Raw genomic sequence first — 25525 nt, forward strand, 5'->3', positions numbered from 1 at the left:
ATGTGGCCAGAGAGGTTCTCACGCATGGTTCCATTGCACGAAACGGTAGGACGGTCTGGTGTGTTGGCCTTGTGTATTTTCAGGAAGCAGTAGAGATCTCCAATGCGGGGAGTACGTGGGATGAGAGCACATAGGGTGCTCTGAAGGTCTTGATCAGTCTGTTGAGTTGGAGGATGTGTTCCTTGGTTGGATCTGCGGGTAACTGTCTATAGTGTTCCTGGTTGTTGAGTTGTCAGTACACTTCTTTGCATTAGTCCGTTCTGTTCAGTATGACGATGGCCCCTCCTTTGTCTGCTGGTTTGATGACGATGTTGCGGTTGGTCTTGAGAGCATGGATGGCGTTGCGTTGTGCTTGGGTGGCGTTCGGAGCTGCCTTGTGAATGCGACTGATGAATCTGGCATTGACGCGACTCCTGACGGCTTGAGCATACATGTCGAGTCTAGAGCAGCGGCCTTCCGGAGGGGTCCAATTCAACTCTTTCCTCTTCGGTTGCCGCACCGCAGATCTCGCGGTCTGCTGTTCCGGTTCATTGGTAGTCTCCTTGGGTTCGCTGTCGGCCTCTTGGTGTCTGTGGAAGAACTCCCGGAGCCTCATTCGCCTGATGAATTCCTCCGTGTCTGCCGCGAGACTGATGGGGTCCATTTTGGTGGTGGTGCAGAAATTGAGCCCTCTGCTGAGGACTTCGATTTCGTCTGGTTGAAGGGTGTAGTCCGACAAGTTGGCAATAGATTTCCCTGTATTGTTTTCTACTTTGGTACTGGGGGAGGCTTGGTTGCTGCTGGTCATGATGCCAAGTTTCTCAAGCTTCCTGTTCTTGGTGTGCATATAGGTGGCATAGTATCGTTGTCTCATCTATTTGGCGGTGTTCAGCAGCTGGTCTGCTGCGTCCTGAGCGCAAGTTGAGAATATGGCCTCTATCTTGGTTTCCAGGTTGCGTCGTCTGCTGTAGAGCTGGTGTACAAAGTGGTTGAGGGACTTTTAATATGGAGGGATTCTAAACCCCCGAGTGTGGAGACCTGGATTGGTGACATGGCCGGGTTTCTCAGCCTCGAGAAAATAAAGTTTGCCTTGAGAGGGTCCATGGCGGGGTTCTCTCGGAGGTGGCAGCCCTCGACTTTCTAGGAGAGCATTAAATGTCAGCAGCAGCAGCAATCCGGGGGGGGAGGGGGGGAATGTTACATATTCTTGTTCTTTTTTCTCAATATAATGTTAACGTTTACCTTGTTGTGTTAAATATTGTTAATGGTTATGCAAAAATTATGTTTTGATAAAAATCTGATCAAAAATAATTTTTTTTAAAAATCAGTTCATTTTCACAAAAAAAAACAAACACACGGTATCATCCCTCACAGGTTCCTCAGTACAAACGGAGTATAAGCCTGAGAATGTGTCATCATGTCCAGACCTTTGTCGTAGAAACGATCTATCCACCAATGTGTTACTTGTTCTACATATCAGTGCCATTCTCCATCCAGGAGCCAAGGCAGTGCAGGCCCTCCCTAGAATCCACCTATTCCACTGCCGCTCAAGGTGCAGGTGAACATCCGTGACTTCCAGCGTGTTTAACCTGTGGTGACATGCCAGTTACACGCAGCACCCACCACACCAGCAACAAAAGCATCAGCAATCTGCGAAAGCATTTCTTCAACGGCGTCGACCCATTTGGAACAATGTCGCGCACCAGATCCCGCAGCGTCTTCTTGCTTCAAAGCCTTCTGGACTCATCCCCCTGAGTCCAGTGTTCCAGGATCCAGGTATCTTAGAAAAAACTGTCCTTCTTCCTGGCTACGGAAAAGGACGGAAGCAGCACCAGCAGCCTCCAGGCATCTGCAGCCACCAGCAGGAGCAAGTAGCAAACACAAACTGCAGCTGTGACAATTAACAAGGCCAATTCCTCATTAGCAATAGCCTTCAGCTGTGAAGCTGGAGGCCAGTCACAGTCAAAGGGAGTTAAAGTGACCATCAGCATATAACCAAGAACAGGGCTCTGTGGAGGTGTTTGGTCGGACAGACAGGCAGCAGCTGTACATGCGCCGTTTATGGGTATCCACAATATTGAAAGACGGCTTGAAGGCCGATCGAATGAAAAGCTCCACATCCTCCCAACCCTCCCCCTACCCTCGGCCCAGAGTCGACCCCTGACCTGGAATGCTTCAGCCCCCCCCGACCAAGCCCTATCCCCCTGAGCCCCCCCAAACAAAGCACTGGGGGAGCAGCACTAGTGCCCTTGAGCTGCATGCCACAAAATGGAAATGGCTATTCACCCCTCAGTTCCCCTCAGCAGCCATTGCGCCTGCTTCATGTTTTTAAGAAGGAGCACTAAACGGCACCTGTGTGCTTTCCCGCTGGAGAGCCGGCTAATTCCCGGAGGGTCACAGCATTCGACTTCAATCTCGTTAATGAGATGGAAATTAATGCAAATTGGGGTTAATGATATGCTCGCCATGTTTGGGCGAGATCCGGAACATGCCATCAGGAGTGGGCTGGTTCGATAGCAAACTGATTCGCGTTCGATTTTGGCCTTTCCTGCTCTTTAACTGGCCCACCCAGATACGCGCCTACCGCAACGCAGTGGTTAAATCGCAGGGTGATTTTTAAATGCCATCTCGCTAAATGACTGTGGAGGTCACCATTACCAAGCCTGACCATACGCTGTTGTGACTGGGAGACCCTGGCTGATATTTCCTTCATTGACTGCGTAAAGGAAATAGTAGAAACGCCAACACTGCTTTTCCTCACATCGGTGAATCCGTTAAAGCTAAGAAATGGAAGATTGAACTTTCTGGCTCGCACAGGGAACAGTGCCATTACTTTGTATCTGCAGGAGCAGTGTGGGAAGGATTAGTGAATGTCTCAGAGGTTGTTGAGAGTATTACCCATCTCGTACAGCCTGGATAGCATCAGCTGCATTCTCGTAATTGTGTTTCTCCATGTGACGATACATGGTGCTCAGCTCTACCTGCCGCCGGAAGTAGATATCCACAGAGCTCTGCTTCACTGTAGCATAGATAAACTTGTCGGAAGGATTTCGAAGCTGTAAACAAAGTAATAATGGGTTAAAAATGTTTGGGCTCTTACTCCACATTCGTAATAAATAGAGATACTGAGGTAGATTCCAACCAGCCACCAGTTCAGAATTCACCCAATTGACATTTTCACTGAAAATCCACCCCACAGTTAGTGAATTGGGAAGGCAGTTCTTGACAATAATAATAATCTTTATTGTCACAAGTAGGCTTACATTAACACTGCAATGAAGTTACTGTGAAAACCCCTAGTCGCCACACTCCATCCCCTGTTCGGGTACACAGAGGGAGAATTCAAAATGTCCAAATTACCTAACAGCACGTCTTTCGGGACTTGTGGGAGGAAACCGGAGCACCCGGAAGAAACCCACGCAGACACAGGGAGAACGTACAGACTCCGCACAGACAGTGACCCAAACTGGGAGTCAAACCTGGGACCCTGTAGCTGTGAAGCAACAGTGCTAACCACTGTGCTGCCGTGTCGCTCAGAGTGTACTTCAGATTGGCAATTTTAATAATGGTTTTATTTAACCTTCCCGACTACACTGATGCTCCAAATACCAGGGAAAAAATGATAGATAAAGAAGCATTCAATGAACATCTGAAGTGTTTGTTGTTACTCTGGCTAACATGAGGCTCATTTCAGTAGCACAGGAAGAAACCTGTTGAAAGTGAGTCAAAAAGAGGAGATTGCCACAATGGACTTCATTCACCAACACAGCTATCCAATAGCATGTGTACGCCTGAAGTATTTACAAGAATTTACAAGCAAACTATTAAAATACTCTCCAAATAACGTGTGAAAAAAATCACTATTTTCTGGAGAAGCATTTCCCCGGACTTCCTCACATGATGTGGAGGAACAGCTGTGACTGGTGAAAATGTGATCTCAGATTTGAGTGTGCAAATGTGGGAGTATCTAATATCAATGGACAGTGATGTGGTCACAAAGTGGCAGTGGTGGCCTCGATAATTGAATTAGGAGATGTGTTTTATAAAGCTGTGCTCAACACAGCTCACGTAATTCCAGAATGTGAGAATTGCAAAACCTGTGCTCTGTGGTGTGCACTGGAGCAGTGATATGCGTGTGAAAGCTTTACCCTGGGATCGTTGATTCCGGTGATCCGCTCCTCGGGTCTGTCCAACACCAGGAAAGCTGCCAGGTTGGCAGTGTATGAGGCAACAATAATCATAGCAAATCCAGCCCAAACCATGCCCAAGATTCGAGCAGAAAAACTTCTCGGAGCCCCTGGAAACGTAGATAGGAGAGGCACCATGTTAGAGTTCAGTGACTTCATTCTCTACCATCTCAGACACACTGCACCCTCTCTGTACTTCTCAGACCTTCAGACTTGGACGTTCCAACTATATTAGCGACCAGTTTTCCTTACAATTGGCTCTAGGTGGTCTTTCACAGAAACATAGAAAATAGGAGCAGAAAGCCAGTTGACCCTTTGAGCATGACCTACCATTCATGGCTGATCATCCAACTCAAAAGCCTAATCCCGCTTTCCCCCACATCCTTTGATCCCCTTCGCCCTAAGTGCTATAGAACATAGAACAGTACAGCACAGAACAGGCCCTTCGGCCCTCAATGTTGTGCCGAGCAATGATCACCTTACTGAACGGTGAAAGCCTTACTGAACTTACTGAACACCTTACTGAACTGATTCACCTGAAGAAGGAGCCGTGCTCCGAAAGCTCGTGTTTGAAACAAACCTGTTGGACTTTAACCTGGTGTTGTAAGACTTCTTACTGTGCTCACCCCAGTCCAACGCCGGCATCTCCACATCACCTTACTGAAGCCAACGTATCCACCCTATACCAATAACCCCCCCAATTAACCTTATTTTTTTAGGACACTAAGGGCAATTTAGCCTGGCCAATCCACCTAACCCGCACATCTTTGGACTGTGGGAGGAAACCGGAGCACCCGGAGGAAACCCACGCACAGACGGGGAGGATGTGCAGACTCCGCACAGACAGTGACCCAGCCGGGAACTGAACCTGGGACCCTGGAGCTGTGAAGTATTTATGCTAACCACCATGCTACCGTGCTGCTATATGTAACTGCTTCTTGAAAACATGCAATGTTTTGGCTTCAACTACTTCCTGGCCAACCACTCTTTGAGTGAAGAAATTTCTCCTAATCTCTGTCCTAAATGGTCTATCTCCTATCCTCAGACTGTGACCCCTGATTCTGGACACACCCCACCCTTGGGAACATCCTTCCTGCATCTGCCCTTTCTAGTCCTGTTAGAGTTTCAGAGGTTTCTATGAGATCCCCCCTTTGAACTCCAGCGAATGCAATCTGAACCAATTCAATCTCTCCTCATACATCAGTCCCGCCATCCCAGCAATCAGTCTGGAAAACCTTCACTGCACTCCATGGACAGCAAGAACATCCTTCCTCAGATATGGAGACGAAAACTGCAGAAAATATTCCAGGTGTGGCCTCACCTAGGCCCTGTATAGTTGCAGTAACACGTCCCTGCTCCTGTACTCAAATACTCTCGCTACGAAGGACAACGTACCATTTGCATTCTTTACCGCCTGCTGCAGCTACATGCTCAGTGACTGTGTATGAGGACATCCAGGTCTCGTTGCACATTCCTCTCTCCTAATTTATGGCCATTCAGATAATAGTCTGCATTCTCGTTTTTGCTACCAAAGTGGATAACCTCAAATTTATACTGCATCTGCCATCATTTGCCCACTCACTAAACGTGTCCATATTACACTGAATCACACTTTCAGATGATTGTGCTTCATTATAAATGAACCAACTGAGAATAGTTTGTTCATAGTTTTGTACAAAGGGAGTCGAGCCCAAAAGAATCTTCAGATGAGACAGGGTAAGACAGATTGGATAATTGAATCAGGAATACAGTCCCCCATTTTAAAGTCACTACTTCTTTCGATAGAAAGTACTGATTTCATATTTAGAACTATGCAGCAAACCGCATAGCAGTTTGTGAATCAGAGAGGGAGAATTGGTTGGTGTAATATCCGACGCGGGACCTACAAGGTGGGACTGATTATCTTCCCTGTGGTCCTTGTGCAGTATGAGCTGCTCCGGGGGATCTATATTAACCGTTGTATAAAAGGTCGGCCAGTAAGGCATCGATCAGAGAGACAAACCCAGTAGGGATCTACTGGGCAGTGTATACATCATATTGTAAATAAAACTAAGCTCTTTACTCAGTGTGGACCCCCTGTATCCTCATTAAAATCGGAAAATGGGAGTTTCTGTGGAATGCAGGCTGATGAACAAAGAACAAAGAAAAGTACAGCACAGGAACAGGCCCTTCGGCCCTCCAAGCCTGCGCCGACCATGCTGCCCATCTAAACTAAAATCTTCTGCATTTCCGGGGTCCGTATCCCTCTATTCCCATCCTATTCATGTATTTGTCAAGATGCCCCTTAAACATCACTATTGTCCCTGCTTCCACCACCTCCTCCGGCAGCGAGTTCCAGGCACCCACTACCCTCTGTGTAAAAAAACTTGCCTCGTACATCTCCTCTAAACCTTGCCCTTCGCACCTTAAACCTATGCCCCCTAGTTATTGACCCCTCTACCCTGGGAAAAAGCCTCTGACTATCCACTCTGTCTATGCCCCTCATAATTTTGTAGACCTCTATCAGGTTGCCCCTCAACCTCTTTCGTTCCAGTGAGAACAAACCGAGTTTATTCAACCTCTCCTCATAGCTAATGCCCTCCATACCAGGCAACGTCCTGGTAAATCTCTTCTGCACCCTCTCTAAAGCTTCCACATCCTTCTGGTAGTGTGGCGACCAGAATTGAACACTATACTCCAAGTGTGGCCTTACTAAGGTTCTATACAGCTGCAACATGACTTGCCAATTTTTATGCTCAATGCCCCGGCCAATGAAGGCAAGTATGCCGTATACCTTCTCCACCTGTGTTTCCCCTTTCAGTGACCTGTGGACCTGTACACCAAGATCTCTCTGACTGTCAATATTCTTGAGGGTTCTACCATTTACTGTATATTTCCTACCTGTATTAGACCTTCCAAAATGCATTACTTCACATTTGTCCGGATTAAACTCCATCTGCCATCTCTCCGCCCAATCTCCAAATGATCTAAATCCTGCTGTGTCCTCCGACAGTCCTCATCGCTATCCGCAATTCTACCAACCTTTGTGTCGTCCGCAAACTTACTAATCAGACCAGTTACATTTTCCTCCAAATCATTTATATATACTATGAACAGCAAAGGTACCAGCACTGATCCCTGCAGAACACCACTAGTCACAGCCCTCCAATCAGAAAAGCACCCTTCCATTGTTACTCTCTGCCTTCTATGACCTAGCCAGTTCTGTATCCATCTTGCCAGCTCACCTCTGATCCTGTGTGACTTTACCTTTTGTACCAGTCTGCCATGAGGGACCTTGTCAAAGGCCTTACTGAAGTCCATATAGACAACATCCACTGCCCTACCTGCATCAATCATCTTTGTGACCTCCTCAAAAAACTCTATCAAGTTAGTGAGACATGACCTCCCCTTCACAAAACCGTGTTGCCTCTCGCTAATATGACCCCTTGCTTCCAAATGGGAGTATCATAGAATTTATAGTGCAGAAGGAGGCCATTCAGCCCATCAAGTCTGCACCAGCTCCTGGAAAGAGCACCCTACCCAAGGTTAACACCTCCACCCTATCCCCATAACCCAGTAACCCCACCTAACACTAAGGGCAATTTTGGACACTAAGGGCAATTTATCATGGCCAATCCACCTAACCTGCACATCTTTCGACTGTGGGAGGAAACCGGAGCACCCGGAGGAAACCCACGCACACACGGGGAGGATGTGCAGACTCCGCACAGACAGTGACCCAAGCCGGAATCGAACCTGGGACCCTGCAGCTGTTAAGCGATTGTGCTACCCACAATGCTACCGTGCTGTCTTTAAGAATTCTCTCCAGTAATTACTCTCCCACTGACGTAAGGCTCACCGGCCTGTAGTTCCCTGGATTATCCTTGCCACCCTTCTTAAACAAAGGAACAACATGGGCTATTCTCCAGTCCTCTGGAACATCACCTGAAGACAGTGAGGATCCAAAGATTTCTGTCAAGGCCTCAGCAATTTCCTCTCTTGCCTCCTTCGGTATTCTGGGGTAGATCCCATCAGGCCCTGGGGACTTATCCACCTTAATATTTTTCAAGACGCCCAACAACTCGTCTTTTTGGATCTCAATGTGACCCAGGCTATCTACACACCCTTGTCCCAATTCAACATCCACCAACATCACGAACTGCAAACGTGAAACTGAGCTATTACCATCGGTGGGATACTGTAATTACTCTGTGAGGCTCTTAATGCTAGCGTTTTTCGCTCTTACCTTCTCCAATCCCAGAATTCAGGAGTACACCCCAGGAGAACCACATGGCTGAGGACAGGGTCAGTGCATCTTCCTCCTCCTCCTCACTGTTCACTTTAAATCTCCCAAAAGGACTAGAAGACAGAAACTTCAGATGTCACAACCCCAAGGGATCTACGGGTTGCCAATTTATATGACAATCAAGATGGAGTCCTTGTATCCAGGATGAAATATTGAGAATTAATGGTGCAAAATTACTATCTACACAGTTATCACAATAATCATCAGTTTTCAGTGAAATACAATGGGGCCAATTTTGACCTCTGGACAAATAACCAATGAAAAGGCACTGGCCTCATTGACCTCAAACTGCAAAGCGAAGGCTGGCATCCTGTTGCAGTTTACTTATTTTACACCTAGTATAGGGTTGGTTAACATTGGGTTACCTCAACCCACATTAGGATAAGCGGGGGGGGGGGGGGGGGGGGGGGTCTTATGATCACAAAAGGTGGCTCAGATTCATCAATATAAAATACATAAACACAAGATTAAGCTTGATTCCAGAAGATATTTCTTTTCCCACAGAGCCAGTATTTATGGAATCTCTGCTGATCTTCAGAAGAGCCCTGGACAGTATTTATGGAATCTCTGCTGATCTTCAGAAGAGCCCTGGACAGTATTTATGGAATCTCTGCTGATCTTCAGAAGAGAACTGAACACATGTCGAAGGGTGAAGCTCATTTCAAGATGCAGAAGGTGAAAGGAGGTTGATTGTAATTAGCAACATTGCTTATAATCATCTTCTTGATTGCTTTCGGGAGTGGGAGTAATTTTCATGAGATTTTTCTGAAATGGGATGATAGTTGTACTGATGTTACAACCCAAACACATCTCCTTATTCTTTGCTTGTCTCATTTTAACAGCCCTTTTTGCCTTGGGCCAACACCCACTTGTGCTGTTTAATTAGCCCTGCCTGCGCCCGATCAGGGACCTTAAAACCTTTTCTTTCCTCTCTCCCCTATCTCCATCTCTGCAATTGTTTAAGACCTGCCACATCTTACACTTTCTCCACTTCCGATGAAGAGTCATCGACCTGAAACTATAACTCTGTTTTCTTGCTCCACAGATGCTGCCAGATCTGCTGAACATTTCCAGCATCTTCTGTTTTCATCATGAAATGCTTTCTGGGAGTCCGTCAACTTCTCAACATTTAGATAGTCTAAGTCTAAGAATTTTCACCATTACCAACTTTTAAAAAAAGTTCATCAACTTCCTTGGCTCAACTTATTTCTTATTTCCTTTATGCCATTGATATTTTGTGCTCCTTGGTTATTAAACCAAGTATTGATTTAATAATCCTGTCAAATCTGCATTGCCAGGCTTGTGGTTCGTCACAGTGCTTACTGGAGGAAAGATACTTTCACACCTATCGACCATGCCCTGTCCTACAGCCAGTGAATCTCAATCTGTATAAGTAACACTGACTGAGGAAATTCAGGAATCTGATCCTGTCGGCTAAAGGGCTGAAAAGCAGAAGTGAATTTTATTAAGGTGCCACAAACCTGAATCTATCCAAGAGATAAAGCATCACAGCTACCACATGAACAGATAGGCCCACCAGCAGCCACAGTGTACTCTGAAACGGCTGCATGAATGAATCCAGGGTGCTGCGAGGAATTTCCTGGGTAACAGAAGCAGAAACACTACAGTCAGTGTACACAAGGTTAGCCTCAATTTGACAACAGCCTACGCAATGAAGTGGATTCAATGAAATGTTGGGAAACTGCATAGTAGGCACACATTGCCTCTTCCTCGGTCAATCTCCCCTTCCTATAGCCTCGATCGATCTCCCCCTTCTCATCGCCTTGATCGATCTCCCCATAGCCTCGATCGATCTCCCCATATCCTCGATTGATCTCCCCCTTCCCAAAGCCTCGATCAATCTCCCCCTTCCCACAGCCTCGATCGATCTCCCCCTTCCCATTGGCTCCGATGTGCTTTCTCTTCCTGTGCCTGGCACTGTTTTCTACCCAAGAGGATGACAGGTATCGAAATCACTCATTACCCAAGTTTTGGATTCGGAGCAGCAGCTGCCCTATTATGTATTTTCTTTTATTTCCTTTACTTTTCATGTACTTAATGATCTGTTGAGCTGCTCGCAGAAAAATACTTTTCACTGTACATTGGTACAAGTGACAATAAACAAAATCCAATCATCTCTGTGGCACATCCACAACCTTGAGAGCGCACGTTTATTGATGTGGTCACCCTGCAGTATGCAGGGAGAGAGGGTCGCTGCCAGGCAGACTAATAGAAACAGTCAGTGGAGGAGCCCCTTAGTGCATCCCATTGCCCAACCAGTGAATACCGCTGAACGTGATAGTTCATCTGGGGAGTGCAGCCAGAGCCAATCCATGACAATATAGCTGGCCGAGCCATTCAAGGGAGCACAGGAAACACTGGAAGAGCAATAGCAATAGGTGATTCGATAGTTAGGGGAACAGAGAGGCTGCAGATCTGAATCCAGGATGGTGTGTTGCCTTTTTGGTGCCAGGGTCAATGATGTTCCTGAATGGCTGCAGAACACCCTTAGGAGGGGGCGAGGGGGGGGGGGGGTGTGAACAGCCAGCAGTCGTGATCCACATCGGTACGAATGACATAGGTGCAGAGAGGGATGTGGGCCTGCAGTCAGAATTTAAAGAGCTGGGTAGAAAATTAGCAAGCAGATTCTCAAAGTTTGTAATCTCAAGAATACACCCAGTACCGTGTGAAAGTGAGTACAGAAATGGGAGAATAAAGCAGGTGAAGGTGTGCATGAAAGACAGTGCAAGATGGAGGGTTTTAGGTTTCTGGGACATTGGGAGAGATTGGACCTGAACAGGCCAGACAGGTTGCAGCTGGACCAAGCCAGGACTGAGTTCCTTGTGGGGCGATTTGCTACTGCAATTGGGGTTTAACTTGGCAGGGATGTGGGAACCAGGAAGTAATATCAAAAGGAGAATATCAAGTTGCACAAGAGTGCAGAGCTTCAGGCACAGATAGCTGTGAGGAAATATGATGCTGCAGCGATATCTTGGCTCCAAGAAATGCAGGTATTAAGGCCCAGATTTTCACTATGACAGAGAGACCAGAAGTCCTAGGTCCCACCCTTGAAGTTGGTACTTCCTATTTTCACAGAGGTAGCACTGGTGCCGCTAGGGGTCCACACATGTATGTTTTACAGAAAGAGCTGCCCATTTAAATTATCAGCTGCTTCCACTGAGGTGCAATTTTGGTCAGCCACCAGTGCAAAATCTGGAGTGTCCAGGTTAGACCAAGTGAGAGGAGGTTTGAACTTGATGGATTCATTTGGAAAGTCAGATTGCCCCTTTGGATATCGCACTTTGGGAGAGGTAAGGCACCCTTTGAAATTGTTAAAGATAAACATGATTGTGCATAAAAACTGCATAAGCCCATTGAAACTGTGAAGCTCTCAAAGAATTGTCAATCTGTCAATGGATTTAACTCTGCTGGGCTTTAAATTTTAAAAACAGTCTGGGGTTCAATAAAAAAAATCAGTGCTTGATATTTTATTCTGTTTGTTGTCATGAGCCTGAGGGTTATCATCATGAGATCTGGATTACAATGGAGTGCCTATTAAGTGACAGCTCAAAGTGGTTACAGAATAAAAATGTTTGTTTTGGAAGAGATTAGTTGAAGGAATTTCAATATATAAAATGTTTTTTTAATCAATGGACTGCTTTTGTTTAAAATGTGATGTGAACAATAGACAAATAACATAGCTCCTGAGGTTTGCCCATGGTGCATGCTAGGTGTATTGGCATTGGAGGGGGTAAGGGAAAAATGTGGTGGGTGGGGTCACATGCTGGCAGTAGATTGGCATAGGGCCGAAAGGTGCCATAGGAATGTGGGACATAGGGGGTATGAGGGGCCATGGGGGTCGTGGATGAGGTGGCATAGGTTGACATGGATGGGACATCGGGATTGTGAGGGGGTTAAGGGGTTGGAGAACTGTTTTTTGTTATTATTCAATTATTCTTTTGATTGAATTCAGCAAGGTGTTGAAGCACTGACGCGGGCCTTCTGCCAGTACGCCTCTGCACCCAGCAGCCTGGGTTAGAACTACGGTCAGCCAACTCCAAAACAAAAATCAATACTGTGCATGACCATTGTTAAAGGTTAGGTTCGCAGAGACGGAAATTCTCCCAAATATTCCTGGCTACAAGAGACTGAATTCTCCGTTTGAGAGACAGTGGGCGAGATTCACCATTTCTTGATGCCGATTTCGTAATCGGGCGGAGAATCCTCTCTGACGCAGGTTTTGTATCCTGCGCCCTCTTGAAATGGTGTCATTGTGTCACGCGCCGCACGCCTTTGGAACAGTGTTAATGGGTCACCTGAAGGCCTTCCCCTGATGGGCCGATTTCCCGACCGTGTGGTTGACGTGTGGCCTCAGCAGTCGGGAACCTGGTGTGGCGGCTGCGGACTGTGTCCAACTGGGCCCACAATTGGGCGGAAGCCTTTTGCTGGCTGGGGCATCTTCCACGAGAGCTGGGGAAGCTGGTGGGGGTGGCCAAGGGTGCACTATCTGGCAGGTCGGGTCCGCCCACGGCCGCCGCAATGTTTTACGGTGCGAACACTGCAGGTCGTCGCCGTGCGCATGCGCGGCCAGGGCCCCGGTCATTCTCCAAGCGTTTATATTATGGGAGCCGGGTGTTTTACTCAGCGTGGCTGCTCCCCCCTTACTGGTCGCAGGATCGGAGAGGGGTTGGTGGCGATTTTTTTTGTCGTAAAACGGCACAATTCCTCCGCACTTAGTCTCAAAAACGGTGAATCCAGCCCTAAGTGCAGAGGAACTGTGGCATTTTACAACAAAAAGATCGGCCCCTCCACAGACTCTCCCATGCAGCCCTGACCCCCGCCCCACAGAAAAGGGACCACTGTCAGGAAGCTAAACAGCAGTTCAGCCAGGGGCTGTGGGAAGCATTATAGTTATAAAAAAATTCTTTGCAGTTCCATGTGTTCATTCTTCAAAGGGAAGCAGCTGTGCTTATATCTGGTTCCCACAGATCCACTATTTGCAAACCATCCATAGCTTTTGAGTTATGGTCTGTGATTGGCAATTTGTAAAAACTATCTGTAGCTTTGAGCCATTCATATCCTTTCATGCTTCAGTGGCCTAATTGGTGAAACCCCAATGTTTGTAAACATTGACCACATCAAAGAGAGGTAAGTGCAGTGAAAGCACATGCTTGAATGATTGGAATGCAAGGGGCTGGTTTAGCTCACTGGGCTAAAGTGCTGGCTTTTAAAGCAGACCAAGCAGGCCAGCAGCACGGTTCGATTCCCGTACCAGCCTCCCCGGACAGGCGCCGGAATGTGGCGACTAGGGGCTTTTCACAGTAACTTCATTGAAGCCTACTCGTGACAATAAGCAATTTTCATTTTTAATTTTCCATTTCATTTAATCTCTTTGATGTTGTCAATGTTTTCCCTGTGTCTGCTTGGGTTTCCATGGGTGCTCCAGTTTTCTCCCATAGTTCAAATATGTGCAGGTTAGGTAGATTGGCCATGATCAATGCGCGAGGTTACGTGGATAGGGTGGGGGAGTGGGCCTAGGTAGAGTACTCCTTTGGAGAGTCGGTGCAGGGACGATGGGCTGAATGGCCTCCTTCTGCACTGTTGGGATTCTACAGGTTCTAAGAATTACAGAGAGGTAATAAATGCTGGGCTTTCCAATGACACCCACATCCCATGATGAATTAAAAAAAATTCTTGTTGAACACATAGTGAAGCACCTCAGTGGCATGATGGTAGATGATTAGAAAGCAGCATGATTACATGGCTGGATGACTGGATGAGTAGAGAGCTGGGTGATCTAATGGCTGCATCGATACCTTCTTCACTAGAATGGTGAGTCCTTGGTACTTGTATGGTTTGGAGAATTCAATATAATGAGCACGTTCATTATTGATGGTGAGAGGGGCGACAATCATGTCACCGAGCCCACTCAGCAGCTCCCCCATCATCCCGTTCCATTCCTTCTTATTGCTGTTATTCACCTGGAAATAGTTAAAGCATCCATGAGAATTCAGAAACATTAGCGGCAAAGACATTGAGAGAGAGAGGGAGCTGGAAACTGATTCTGAGCAACACTGGTCCCTCTCAACCAACCTCTGCAAACTACCAAATTGTCTTCAGTTGCAAACCTCCCACTCTTTCCTCTTGGCTTTACCGAAAGGATTGCTTTAAGGATCTGCTTTTGTGTTAAGTTTCGTAGGTGGTTGACCTGGTTACCACCTGCTGCCAGCAAAACTGAAATGCAAGGGTCCACTGAACAACACAATAGGGCCACTCACCTGAAAGGCTGACGCCCTGTAGCTGTGTGGCCCCTTTACCCGAGTTCCAAGGTGGTGCTGCCGGTGTAGGGGTGAAAATGCTCTGCCACCCGGGTCTGATTTGTGCCTCTGTGTTGGATTTTTACAGCTGCCACAATTCCTTCCCCCTCTCCCCTGCTCTAAGTCTTGACTTAAAAATCTAAAGCAGAACAAAGCATCTGTCTCCTCTGTGGTGAATTCATACTGTATTGTAATTCACACTGTATTGCATTGCATAGTATTATGTCCTTGTGGACTCTGTATGTGAGCCGTTGCGCGGCTCTGCCCATAGGGGGAGATGAGGAGCTTGTACACTCCTTGGCTCCGCCCATGGCCCCTCCCACTACCGGAAGTATAAAGTGCTGCAGCCGTGAGCCTGCTCTCAGTTCTTCTGGTCGCAGGCAGGCTCAGTTGTAAGACTATTAAAACCACAATTTACTTCCAATCGTGTTCCGAGTGAATTGATGGTCACATCACCCTCATGCAGTCACTTACCTATCCCTTTGAATTACTCACACTGACCATCCCGGCACACCACCTGCCCTCCCTCTCCCAAACCCTTCTGAACAAACTGCAGCAGGAGATTTGCACAGTTAGTCAGTTCACAATGCTGCTTGCTGGCTTTGCTCCATTGTCACACAAAAGCTGCATTGGTTTGGACAACTGGAGACAAAGCCACGTTCTTGCCCCATATGGGCTGGACTGAAAGCCACACAGGCCTGTGGATTTGCTGAAATTACCCCCCTCCCCCCCCCCAACCGAGTCTCACAAAGATGTGACCATGTTTTCAACCCCCTACAATATTGATGGCATTCGAAAAATTAATGCTGAATTTTTGCAATGCTGTGTTTGTAGTTGGAAGTCAAGAACTCTTCATCAGCTCATTGAATAGAAGCTTCATCGTCTACTCCCCGAAACTCTCTCCCAGGCATTGCAGGTGCCCAGATCAATGGCTGCAGGAATTCAGAGATGGAAGTATACTAACTGTTGGACTGTAACAGTTGGTATTTTATCACCTTGACCTGAATCAGAGAATTGGAGACCTGAGTTCCTGTTTAGGGCAGCACAAGTGTTTAGCACTGTGGCTTCACAGCGCCAGGGTCCCAGGGTCGATTCCCCGCTGGGTCACTGTCTGTGCGGAGTCTGCACGTTCTCCCCGTGTCTGCGTGGGTTTCCTCCAGGTGCCCCGGTTTCCTCCCACAGTCCAAAGATGTGCAGGTTAGGTGGATTGGCCATGAAAAATTGCCCTTAGTGACCATAAAAAGTTAGGAGAGGTTACGGGGATAGGGTGGAAGTGAGGGCTTAAGTGGGTTGGTGCAGACTCGATGGGTGAATGGCCTCCTTCTGCACTGTATGTTCTATATTCTACTTTCGGAATTGAGTATAAAAGTATGGTATAAAACACGATAAGCAAGGCTGACCTACAGTGGAGTACTAAGGGAAGGCTGCATTGTTGGAGGTGATAAGCTGAAGCTTATCTGTCCTGTACTTTTGGTTTAGGGTAATGCTCGTGGTCCCAAGATAATATTGAAAGAACAATGAATTTCCTGTAGTGTCACAGCCAACTTTCCCCACTCAAACAACACAACTGGCATTTTATCCCAGTGGGACATTGCTCCCACCTTTTTTAATAATAATCTTTATTGCCACAAGTAGACTCACATTAACACTACAATGAAGTTACTGTGAAAAGCCCCTAGTCACCACACTCCGGCCCCTGTTCGGGTACACAGAGGGAGAGTTCAGAATGTCCAAATTACCTAACAGCACGTCTTTCAGGACTTGTGTGAGGAAACCGGAGCACCCGGAGGAAACCCACGCAGACACGGGGAGAACGTGCAGACTCCGCACAGACAGTGACCCAAGCCGGGAATCGAACCTGGGACCCTGGAGCTGTGAAGCATTAGTGCTAACCACTGTGCTGCCTGCAACTGAACTACCGCAAATTCACTGGATGTGAAATGTTTCTGAGACATCATAAGAAATCATGCTTTATCTAGAGAAATATCAAGATCAAAATGCACTGCAGCAAGGATTAACACTTACTGGCTCAGTACTTGTCTGCGCACCCCTCAGACTCGGGTCAAGTTACCTTCCTTTAGTCAAAGGCTCAGTTCCCCACCAGCCCCCCACCACTTTTCAGTTTACGATTGTGTCCCCTCCTCCCCCCAGGACAGGCTGGATCACCCATTCCCCCTCCCCCCCACCCCCAGGAACAGACTGGATCACCCATCCCGCCCCCCCCCCCCTCCCCCTCAGGAACAGGCTGAATCACCCACCCCCACCCCTCAGGAACAGGCTGGATCACCCACCCCCTCCCCCTCAGGAACAGGCTGGATCACCCACCCCCTCAGGAACAGGCTGGATCACCCACCCCCTCCCCCTCAGGAACAGGCTGGATCACCCACCCCCTCCCCCTCAGGAACAGGCTAGATCACCCACCCCCTCAGGAACAGCCTGGATCACCCACCCCCTCCGGAACAGGCTGGGTCACCCGCCCCTCCCCCTCAGGAACAGGCTGGATCACCCACCCCCTCCCCCTCAGGAACAGGCTGGATCACCCACCCCCTCCCCCTCAGGAACAGGCTGGATCACCCACCCCCTCCCCCTCAGGAACAGGCTGGATCACCCACCCCCTCAGGAACAGGCTGGATCACCCATCCCGCCCTCCCCCCTCCCCCTCAGGAACAGGCTGGATCACCCACCCCCTCAGGAACAGGCTGGATCACCCACCCCCTCCTCCTCAGGAACAGGCTGGATCACCCACCCCCTCAGGAACAGGCTGGATCACCCACCCCCTCCCCCTCAGGAACAGGCTGGATCACCCACCCCCTCCCCCTCAGGAACAGGCTGGATCACCCACCCCCTCCCCCTCAGGAACAGGCTGGGTCACCCGCCCCTCCCCCTCAGGAACAGGCTGGATCACCCACCCCCTCCCCCTCAGGAACAGGCTGGGTCACCCGCCCCTCCCCCTCAGGAACAGGCTGGGTCACCCACCCCCTCAGGAACAGGCTGGATCACCCGCCCCCCCCCCTCAGGAACAGGCTGGATCACCCACCCCCTCCCTCTCAGGAACAGGCTAGATCACCCACCCCCTCCCTCTCAGGAACAGGCTGGATCACCCACCCCCTCCCTCTCAGGAACAGTCTGGATCACCCACCCCCTCCACCTCAGGAACAGGCTGGGTCACCCGCCCCTCCCCCTCAGGAACAGGCTGGATCACCCACCCCCTCCCCCCCAGGAACAGGCTGGGTCACCCGCCCCTCCCCCTCAGGAACAGGCTGGGTCACCCCCCCCCTCAGGAACAGGCTGGATCACCCGCCCCTCCCCCTCAGGAACAGGCTGGATCACCCTCCCCCTCCCTCTCAGGAACAGGCTGGATCACCCACCCCCTCCCTCTCAGGAACAGGCTGGATCACCCACCCCCTCCCCCTCAGGAACAGGCTGGATCACCCATCCCCTCCCCCTCAGGAACAGGCTGGATCACCCACCCCCTCCCTCTCAGGAACAGGCTGGATCACCCACCCCCTCCCCCTCAGCAACAGGCTGGATCACCCACCCCCTCCCTCTCAGGAACAGGCTGGATCACCCACCCCCCCCCCCTCAGGAACAGGCTGGATCACCCACCCCCTCCCTCTCAGGAACAGGCTGGATCACCCACCCCCTCCCCCTCAGGAACAGGCTGGATCATCCACCCCCACCCCCAGGAACCAGCTGGGTCACCCATTCCCCTTTAAATAAATGGTAACATACAAATCAGTGTAATTGTAGTTCGTAAAGTATCGCTCCCTGCTATAACTCCGAAAATGCTGTGTCAATGCATAGAATGACATTTCTTTTATTTCATGGGATATGGGCATTTGTCCATCCCGAATTGCCCTCGAGCTGAGTGCCTTGCTAGGCCATTTTAGAGGATAGTTAAGAGTCAACCATACTGAACTGTGGGTCTGGAGTCGCATGTAGGCCAGACCAGGTAAGGATGACAGATTTCCTGGCATTAGCAAATCAGATGGGCTTTTACAACAATCAATGATAATTGTCGTGACATTACTGATGGAACCATCAATTCACTAGACACGTGCTTTAAGATATGAACAGTGGTTTTAATCTACTTACAACAGAGCCAGCCTGTTCCGCGTTGAACTCTCGATGAACTGAACGACTGACTCTGAGCATTGGTATTTATACAGCAGTCCAGGGGAAGGAGTCGTGTGTGGAGACAAGGGTGGAGCCCTGTACAAACTCCTAAGCATTCCCAGCGCTACTCCCCCTAGTGGTCGGGCAACGCAACTGCGCTTACAAATGCATGGTCTCATGTATATACAATAGTGTGAATTACGGAGTTACATTCACCACAATTACCACTATGCAACCATCGCCCCCACAATTGAAGTGCAATTTGTCAATTTAAGATTACATCTCCATATATCAGCAGAGAGAGGAGAATAAGGATCACCCATCCCCCTCCCCCCAGGAACAGGCTGGGTCACCCACCCCCTCCCCCCAGGAGAATAAAGGAATCCCTGTTTTAACAGAACAGGCAGCAGTTCTGCTTCTTACTGAATTTTATTCTTTCTTCCCAAGAACTTCACAATGTTGACGAAGGTGGTGAGAAATAGGAAACATTGCTTTCAGGTATAATTGGAAGGTTTTTGTCCGCATGTTGCAGACAGCACAGCAGGGGCGTTGTTGGACACACACAGGAGGCTCTGCAACTCAGGATTAGCAACAGCAAATTACTCTTGGATCATTCCATAGAAGATTTTCTCTGGATGGAATGTAATCCAGGATCCTTGATCACTCCCTGTTGCATTGTCGATCAACATGGTGTCGACCACTTTGATGTGCACTTGGAGCCATCATCGATATTACAAGTCAAGCAGCGTGCCTTAATGACTATCGTCCAGTGGCTCTGACATTCATCATCATGAAGTGTTTTGAAAGGTTAGTCATGGCACGAATCAACCCCAGCCTCCCAGATTGCCTTGATCCACTACAGTTTGCCTACCGCTGCAAGAGGTCCACAGCAGACGCCATCTCCATGGCCCTGCACTCTACCCTGGAACACCCAGATAACAAAGACGCATATGTCAGGCTCCTATTTATCGACTACAGCTCAGCCTTCAACACCATCATTCCTACGAAACTCCAAACTCTGTGGCCTTGGCCTCGGCCCCTCCCTCTACAACTGGATCCTGAACTTTCTAACCCAGAGGCCACAATCAGTAAAGATAGGCAACAACACCTCCTCCACGATCATCCTCAACACCGGTGCCCCATAAGGCTGTGTCCTCATCCCCCTACTATACTCCTGATACACTTATGACTGTGTGGCCAAATTCTCCTCCAATTCGATTTTCAAATTTGCTGATGACACCACTGCAGTGGGTCGGATTTCAAACAATCATGAGACAGAGTACAGGAATGAGATAGAGAATCTGGTGAACTGGTGCGACGACAATAATCTCTCCCTCAATGTCAACAAAACAAAGGAGATTGTCATCGACTTCAGGAAGCGTAGTGGAGAACATGCCCCTGTCTACATCAATGGGAACAAAGTAGAAAGGGTCGAGAGCTTCAAGTTTTTAGGTGTACAGATCACCAACAGCCTGTCCTGGTCCCCCCATGCCGACACTATAGTTAAGAAAGCTCACCAATAACTCTACTTTCTCAGAAGACTAAGGAAATTTGGCATGTCAGCTACGACCCTCACCAACTTCTACAGATGCACCATAGGAAGCATTCTTTCTGGTTGTATCACAGCTTGGTATGGACCGCAGGAAACTACAAAAGGTTGTGAATGTAGCCCAGTCCATCACGCAAACCAGCCTCCCATCTATAATTCCCGCTGCCTCGGAAAGGCAGCCAGCATAATTAAGGACCCCACTCACCCCGGACATACTCTCTTCCACCTTCCTCCGTCAGGAAAAAGATAAAAAAGTTTGAGGTCACGTACCAACCGACTCAAGAACAGCTTCTTCCCTACTGCCATCTGACTTTTGAATGGACCCACCTCGTATTAAGTTGATCTTTTCTCTACACCTTGCTATAACTGTAACATTATATTCTGCAGTCTCTCCTTCCTTCCCTATGTACGGTATGCATTGTTTGTACAGCATGAAAGAAACAATACTTTTCACTGTAGACTAATACATGTGACAATAATAATTCAAATCCCAGGTTAACAAAAGTAGCTGCAATGTTTCAGGGGCACAATGGTGCAGATTTTGCAGGTCAGGTGACAAAAGACAAAAGGCCTTATTCTCCTTGTTATGGAGCTGAACATTTGGAAGATGTTTTTTCGATACCTATGCCTGAGCAAAATGACTACGATTGAGAACAAAATGCACCATCCACCTATTTCACACCCCCAACGAAATCAATATATAAAACAACTGTCCTCCGACACATTAGAAAGTAGCTGCGATGTTTCAGGGGCACAATGATGCAGATTTTGCAGGCCAGGTGACAAAAGACATGCAAGAAGCATACGAGGCAATCGGCTAGTGTTGCACGTGATCGAGAAACTAGCAGCCAAATGTGACCTCAGTGATGCTGAACATTTGAAAGGGAAAAACAAACACAGGCTGCCTACGCAGAAAAACACTCAAGAAGGACAGGAAGCTGGCATAGCTGCTGGAGTTAACAAGAACACTATCACTTTTAGAGTCCTGGGTTAATGCAGTTGAGGCTGCCAGCAGTAACTACCACACTACGAGGTTAGCTCAGTTGTCCACTGTTTTCATGTGCCAGGAAACCACCTGCAAAGCAACAGCAGCAGTAGATATGGAACTTGTCTGAAGAATCTTTCCACTATGGTGATGCTCACCCGCATCAGACAGGGTCCTGCTCCCAGCAAGCAGTGTAAAGCCTGTGGACAAATCAACCACTTTGCTCATGTTTGTCACTCATCAACAAAATCAACTATAAAGACTGATACCACCAGAAGGGTGCCACGTCCACGCAGCACAACAACTGGGCAACAGAATGTAGCAATGACCCTGAATATACCTTTGTGCTCTCTTTCAGACACAGCAACCAGTGACATATGACAATTGGCTTCTCAGACGTCACTCCTCTCATAGATGCAGGAGCATCTGTCAATGCGATGGGAAGCAAAATATTCAAAAAAATGTCAGGATTGCCCCATTCTCAGCAAACCAGGGAGTACTAAAATAGTGACATCATGGGTGGGATTCTCCGACCCCCTGCCGAGCCGGAGACTCTCCGGCGGACTGCGTGAATCTTGCCCCACCGCCCCGCCGCCGGCTACCGGATTCTCCGGCGCCGGTTTATCGGCAGGGGGGGTGGTGGAATTGCATCCCGCCAGTCGGGGGCCGTTGGCAGTGGCCCCCCCCGGCAATTCTCCGCTCCGGGATGGGCTGAGTGGCCACCCGTTTTCGGCCAGTCCCGCTAGCGTAAATCAAACAAGGTCCTTACCGGCGGGACCTGGCTCTGCGGGTGGCCTGCGGAGTCCTCGGCGGGGGGGGGGGGGGGGGGGATCTGGCCCGCCTGGCCCACGATTGGGGCCCACCGATCTGCGGGCGTGCCTGTGCCGTGGGGGCACTCATTCCCTCCGCGCTGGCTGCTGTAAAGCTCCGCCATGGCCGGCGCAGAGAAGAATCCCGCTGCTATGCGCTGGGTCACACCAGAACATGCTGATGCCTCCGCGCATGCGCCGACTCGCGCCGGCCGGCGGAGGCCCTTCTGCACCGGCTGGCATGGCGCCAACCCCACTGGCACCGACCTAGACCCTGAAGGTGCGGTACCGGGGCTGGTACCTCCCGCCCCGCCAGATAGTGGAGAATCCCGGCCTATAACAGTGACAAATTCCTCAATGTTCTCCAACTTTTGAAATGTCAATCTCACTCAAAGGTATTAGAAGGAATGTTGTATTTTATGTCATAGCTGGAGAATGTATCACTATAGGGGCTGGATTACGAGGAGAGGTTGAGTAGACTGGGACTGTACTCGTTGGAATTTAGAAGGATGCTGGGGATCTTATAGAAACATATTAAATTATGAAGGGAATAGATAGGATAGATGCGGGCAGGTTGTTTCCACTGGCGGGTGACAGCAGAACTAGTGGACATAGCCTCAAAATAAGGGGAAGTAGATTTAGGACTGAGTTTAGGAGGAACAAAGGGTTGTGAATCTATGGAATTCTTTGCCCAGTGAAGCAGTTCAGGCTCCTTCATTAAATGTTTTTAAGATAAAGTTAGATAGTTTTTTGAAGAATAAAGGGATTAAGGGTTATGGTGTTCGGGCCGGAAAGTGGAGCTGAGTCCACAAAAGATCAGCCATGATCTAATTGAATGGCGGAGCAGGCTCGAGGGGCCAGATGGTCTACTCTTGCTCCTAGTTCTTATGTTCTTATCAGTTTCCAAACAGCAACAGATCTGCACAATCACAATCATATTCATGAATCTTACACTTACCAACAACATTCTCAAATTGTATGCTGACCCCTTCACTGGTATCAACAAAATGAAAGGGGTTACATGTAAACTGCATGTAGACACTAATGTACCCCCTTTGTACATCAACAAAGACGAATACCATTTCATAACAGGAGGGAGACAGAGAAGAAACTTCAGTGACTCCCTGACCTTGACAATATTGAGAAAGTTGGGGTGCGATTCTCCGACCGCCACGCCGGGTGGGAGAATCGTGGGAGTGCCTGGCCGATTCCCGCCACGCCGGGTGGGAGAATCGCGGGAGTGCCTGGCCGATTCCCGCCACGCCGGGTGGGAGAATCGCGGGAGTGCCTGGCCGATTCCCGCCACGCCGGGTGGGAGAATCGCGGGAGTGCCTGGCCGATTCCCGCCATGCCGCCCTGGCACCACGCATTCGATTCTCCCACCCCCCCCCCAAAATGGCGTGCCGTGTTTCATGACAGGCCGCTCGGAGAATCGCCGCTCGCCGTTTCTAACAGGCGAGCGGCGATTCTCCGGCCCGGATGGACCGAGCGGCCTGCCCAATCCGACGGGTTCACGCCGGCGCCAACCACACCTGGTCGCTGCCGGCGTGAACAGCACACGAACGCTGCGTGTGCGGCCTGTGGGGGGAGGGGGGAGGATCGAGCACCGGGGGGCGCTCAGTAGGGGTCTGGCGCGCGATCGCTGCTCACCCATCGGCAGGCCGGCGTCTCTAAAGGATGCACTCTTTTCGTCCGCCGCCCTGTAAGATCAATCCTCCATGTCTTGCGGGGCGCCCGCGGGAGGACGGCAACCGCGCAAGCGCGGGTGACATAATTTAAGCGCCGCCAGCCGCGTCATTTATGCGGCGCTGCTTTGACGCTGCACCAAGGCCTGGCACGCGTAATTGACGGAACGCCGCTCCTAGCCCCCTGGGGGGTGGGAGAATAGGGGGCGAGGAGCGGCCTCCGACGCCGGAGTGAAACAATCCGGTTTCACTTTGTCTCCCGTTGGGAGAATTTCGCTCCCGGTTCTTGAGCCTACCCTTGGGCCTCGCCCAAACAAGTTCTCAAGACATCCTAGAGTGAGAACCAGATTAGAATCTGTGTTGATATGTTGGCGCTAAACCAACTCAGACAACAAGAAAGACACTTGACACCAACATCATACAGAAAGTGAATGGTGTTAAATTTGACGCCAATGCAGGTTACCATCAAATTCAACTTGCAGAAGAATCAAAGTATCTTAAGGTAGATCTAATGGAAAGGTTTCCAAGAGTAATTTGTGGCGGGTTTTCTGGGAGTTTCCCGTTGGCTCTGTCTGTGAGTTCCCCACTGCTACCTAACCACACTTACTCCACTCCATCACAATTCACTGATACAAGAAGCTCAACTTTGGAGTGAACTCAGCAGTTGAGGTATTTCAGCTGATGATTCAGCCCGCACTGCAAGGGGTTGAAGGCCCGCTGAACATCAATGATGACATTCTCGACGGTCACTGGTGTTCACCTGTGTAAAAATCTGCAAAGTCTATCCATGTCCCCGGATGGGGCAATCCTGACACTTTTGAAAGTTTTGCCTCCCATGAAATTGACATATGTTCCTGTATCGATGAGAGGAGACTGTAATCTGCAAGCTTGCTGTGAGGAAAACGTGCTAAAAGATTCACTATCTGAAGCAGAGACTCTTACCTTTTGACCTTCTTCCCCACCCCCGGCCCGGTGGGTCTTGTGTGTGTGGGTAAAGGGTAGGCAGTTCAAGTGGGTAGTAGGTATTAGCTTGTCGTTAACCAGTTGTATTTGCTGCTCATTTCATGATATAAACAATAGTTGTGTTTACATTTACAAACCTGGTGATTGTGATTATTGGGCAGCCAAGGGCCAAAGACTCTGGGTATTTTTATAAGAATTATTGGTTAATTCACTTGTGTTGCGATTGCTGGGCATGTGGGGCTGGAATTGATCGTGCACTAGCCCCGGGTGGCATAACATCAGAAAGGGCAGAAACCTTGTTTAAATGAATTAAAATAAACTTAAATATTTTGAAAGGGCTTCCCCACCATATGTTCCCCACAGGTAAGAACCATCTCCTGTGTTACAACACTTTAGTAACATTTCTAAGCTGTTGAGGGGAACCCACCGGGTGCACACAAGGGTAGTCCTTGGGGAGTGGGGGGAGGGGGGAGGGACATGCCAGGGCACAGCCCCCTGTCAGTGCCAACCGGACAGTGCCTGGATGGGCCCTCTGGGGAGCCCCTTATGTGTGTGTGGGGTTGCCCCAATGCTTGTTGGGGGGGAGGGAGGTTACCCCAATGTTTGTTGGCATCCCCCAGGACCAACTGGGGTAGGGAGGGCATTTATTT

General features: G+C 49.1%; 1 protein-coding gene across 7 annotated transcripts in view; it reads right to left on the reverse strand.

Moving 5' to 3' along the window:
- Positions 1 to 25525, reverse strand: part of LOC119955564 (glutamate receptor ionotropic, NMDA 1) — a 221420-nt gene that overhangs the window by 62577 nt on the left and 133318 nt on the right. For all 7 annotated transcript variants that reach the window (XM_038781881.1, XM_038781882.1, XM_038781875.1 and 4 more), the window contains 5 exons: positions 14268 to 14432; positions 9933 to 10051; positions 8392 to 8504; positions 4128 to 4276; positions 2878 to 3035 (listed from right to left, as the gene is read on the reverse strand). In XM_038781881.1, coding sequence (XP_038637809.1) covers positions 2878 to 3035; positions 4128 to 4276; positions 8392 to 8504; positions 9933 to 10051; positions 14268 to 14432 — 704 coding nt within the window. The remainder of the gene's footprint in view (positions 1 to 2877; positions 3036 to 4127; positions 4277 to 8391; positions 8505 to 9932; positions 10052 to 14267; positions 14433 to 25525) is intronic.

Source organism: Scyliorhinus canicula, chromosome 21 (assembly GCF_902713615.1).
Source record: "Scyliorhinus canicula chromosome 21, sScyCan1.1, whole genome shotgun sequence".
Taxonomy (NCBI): Eukaryota; Metazoa; Chordata; class Chondrichthyes; order Carcharhiniformes; family Scyliorhinidae; genus Scyliorhinus; species Scyliorhinus canicula.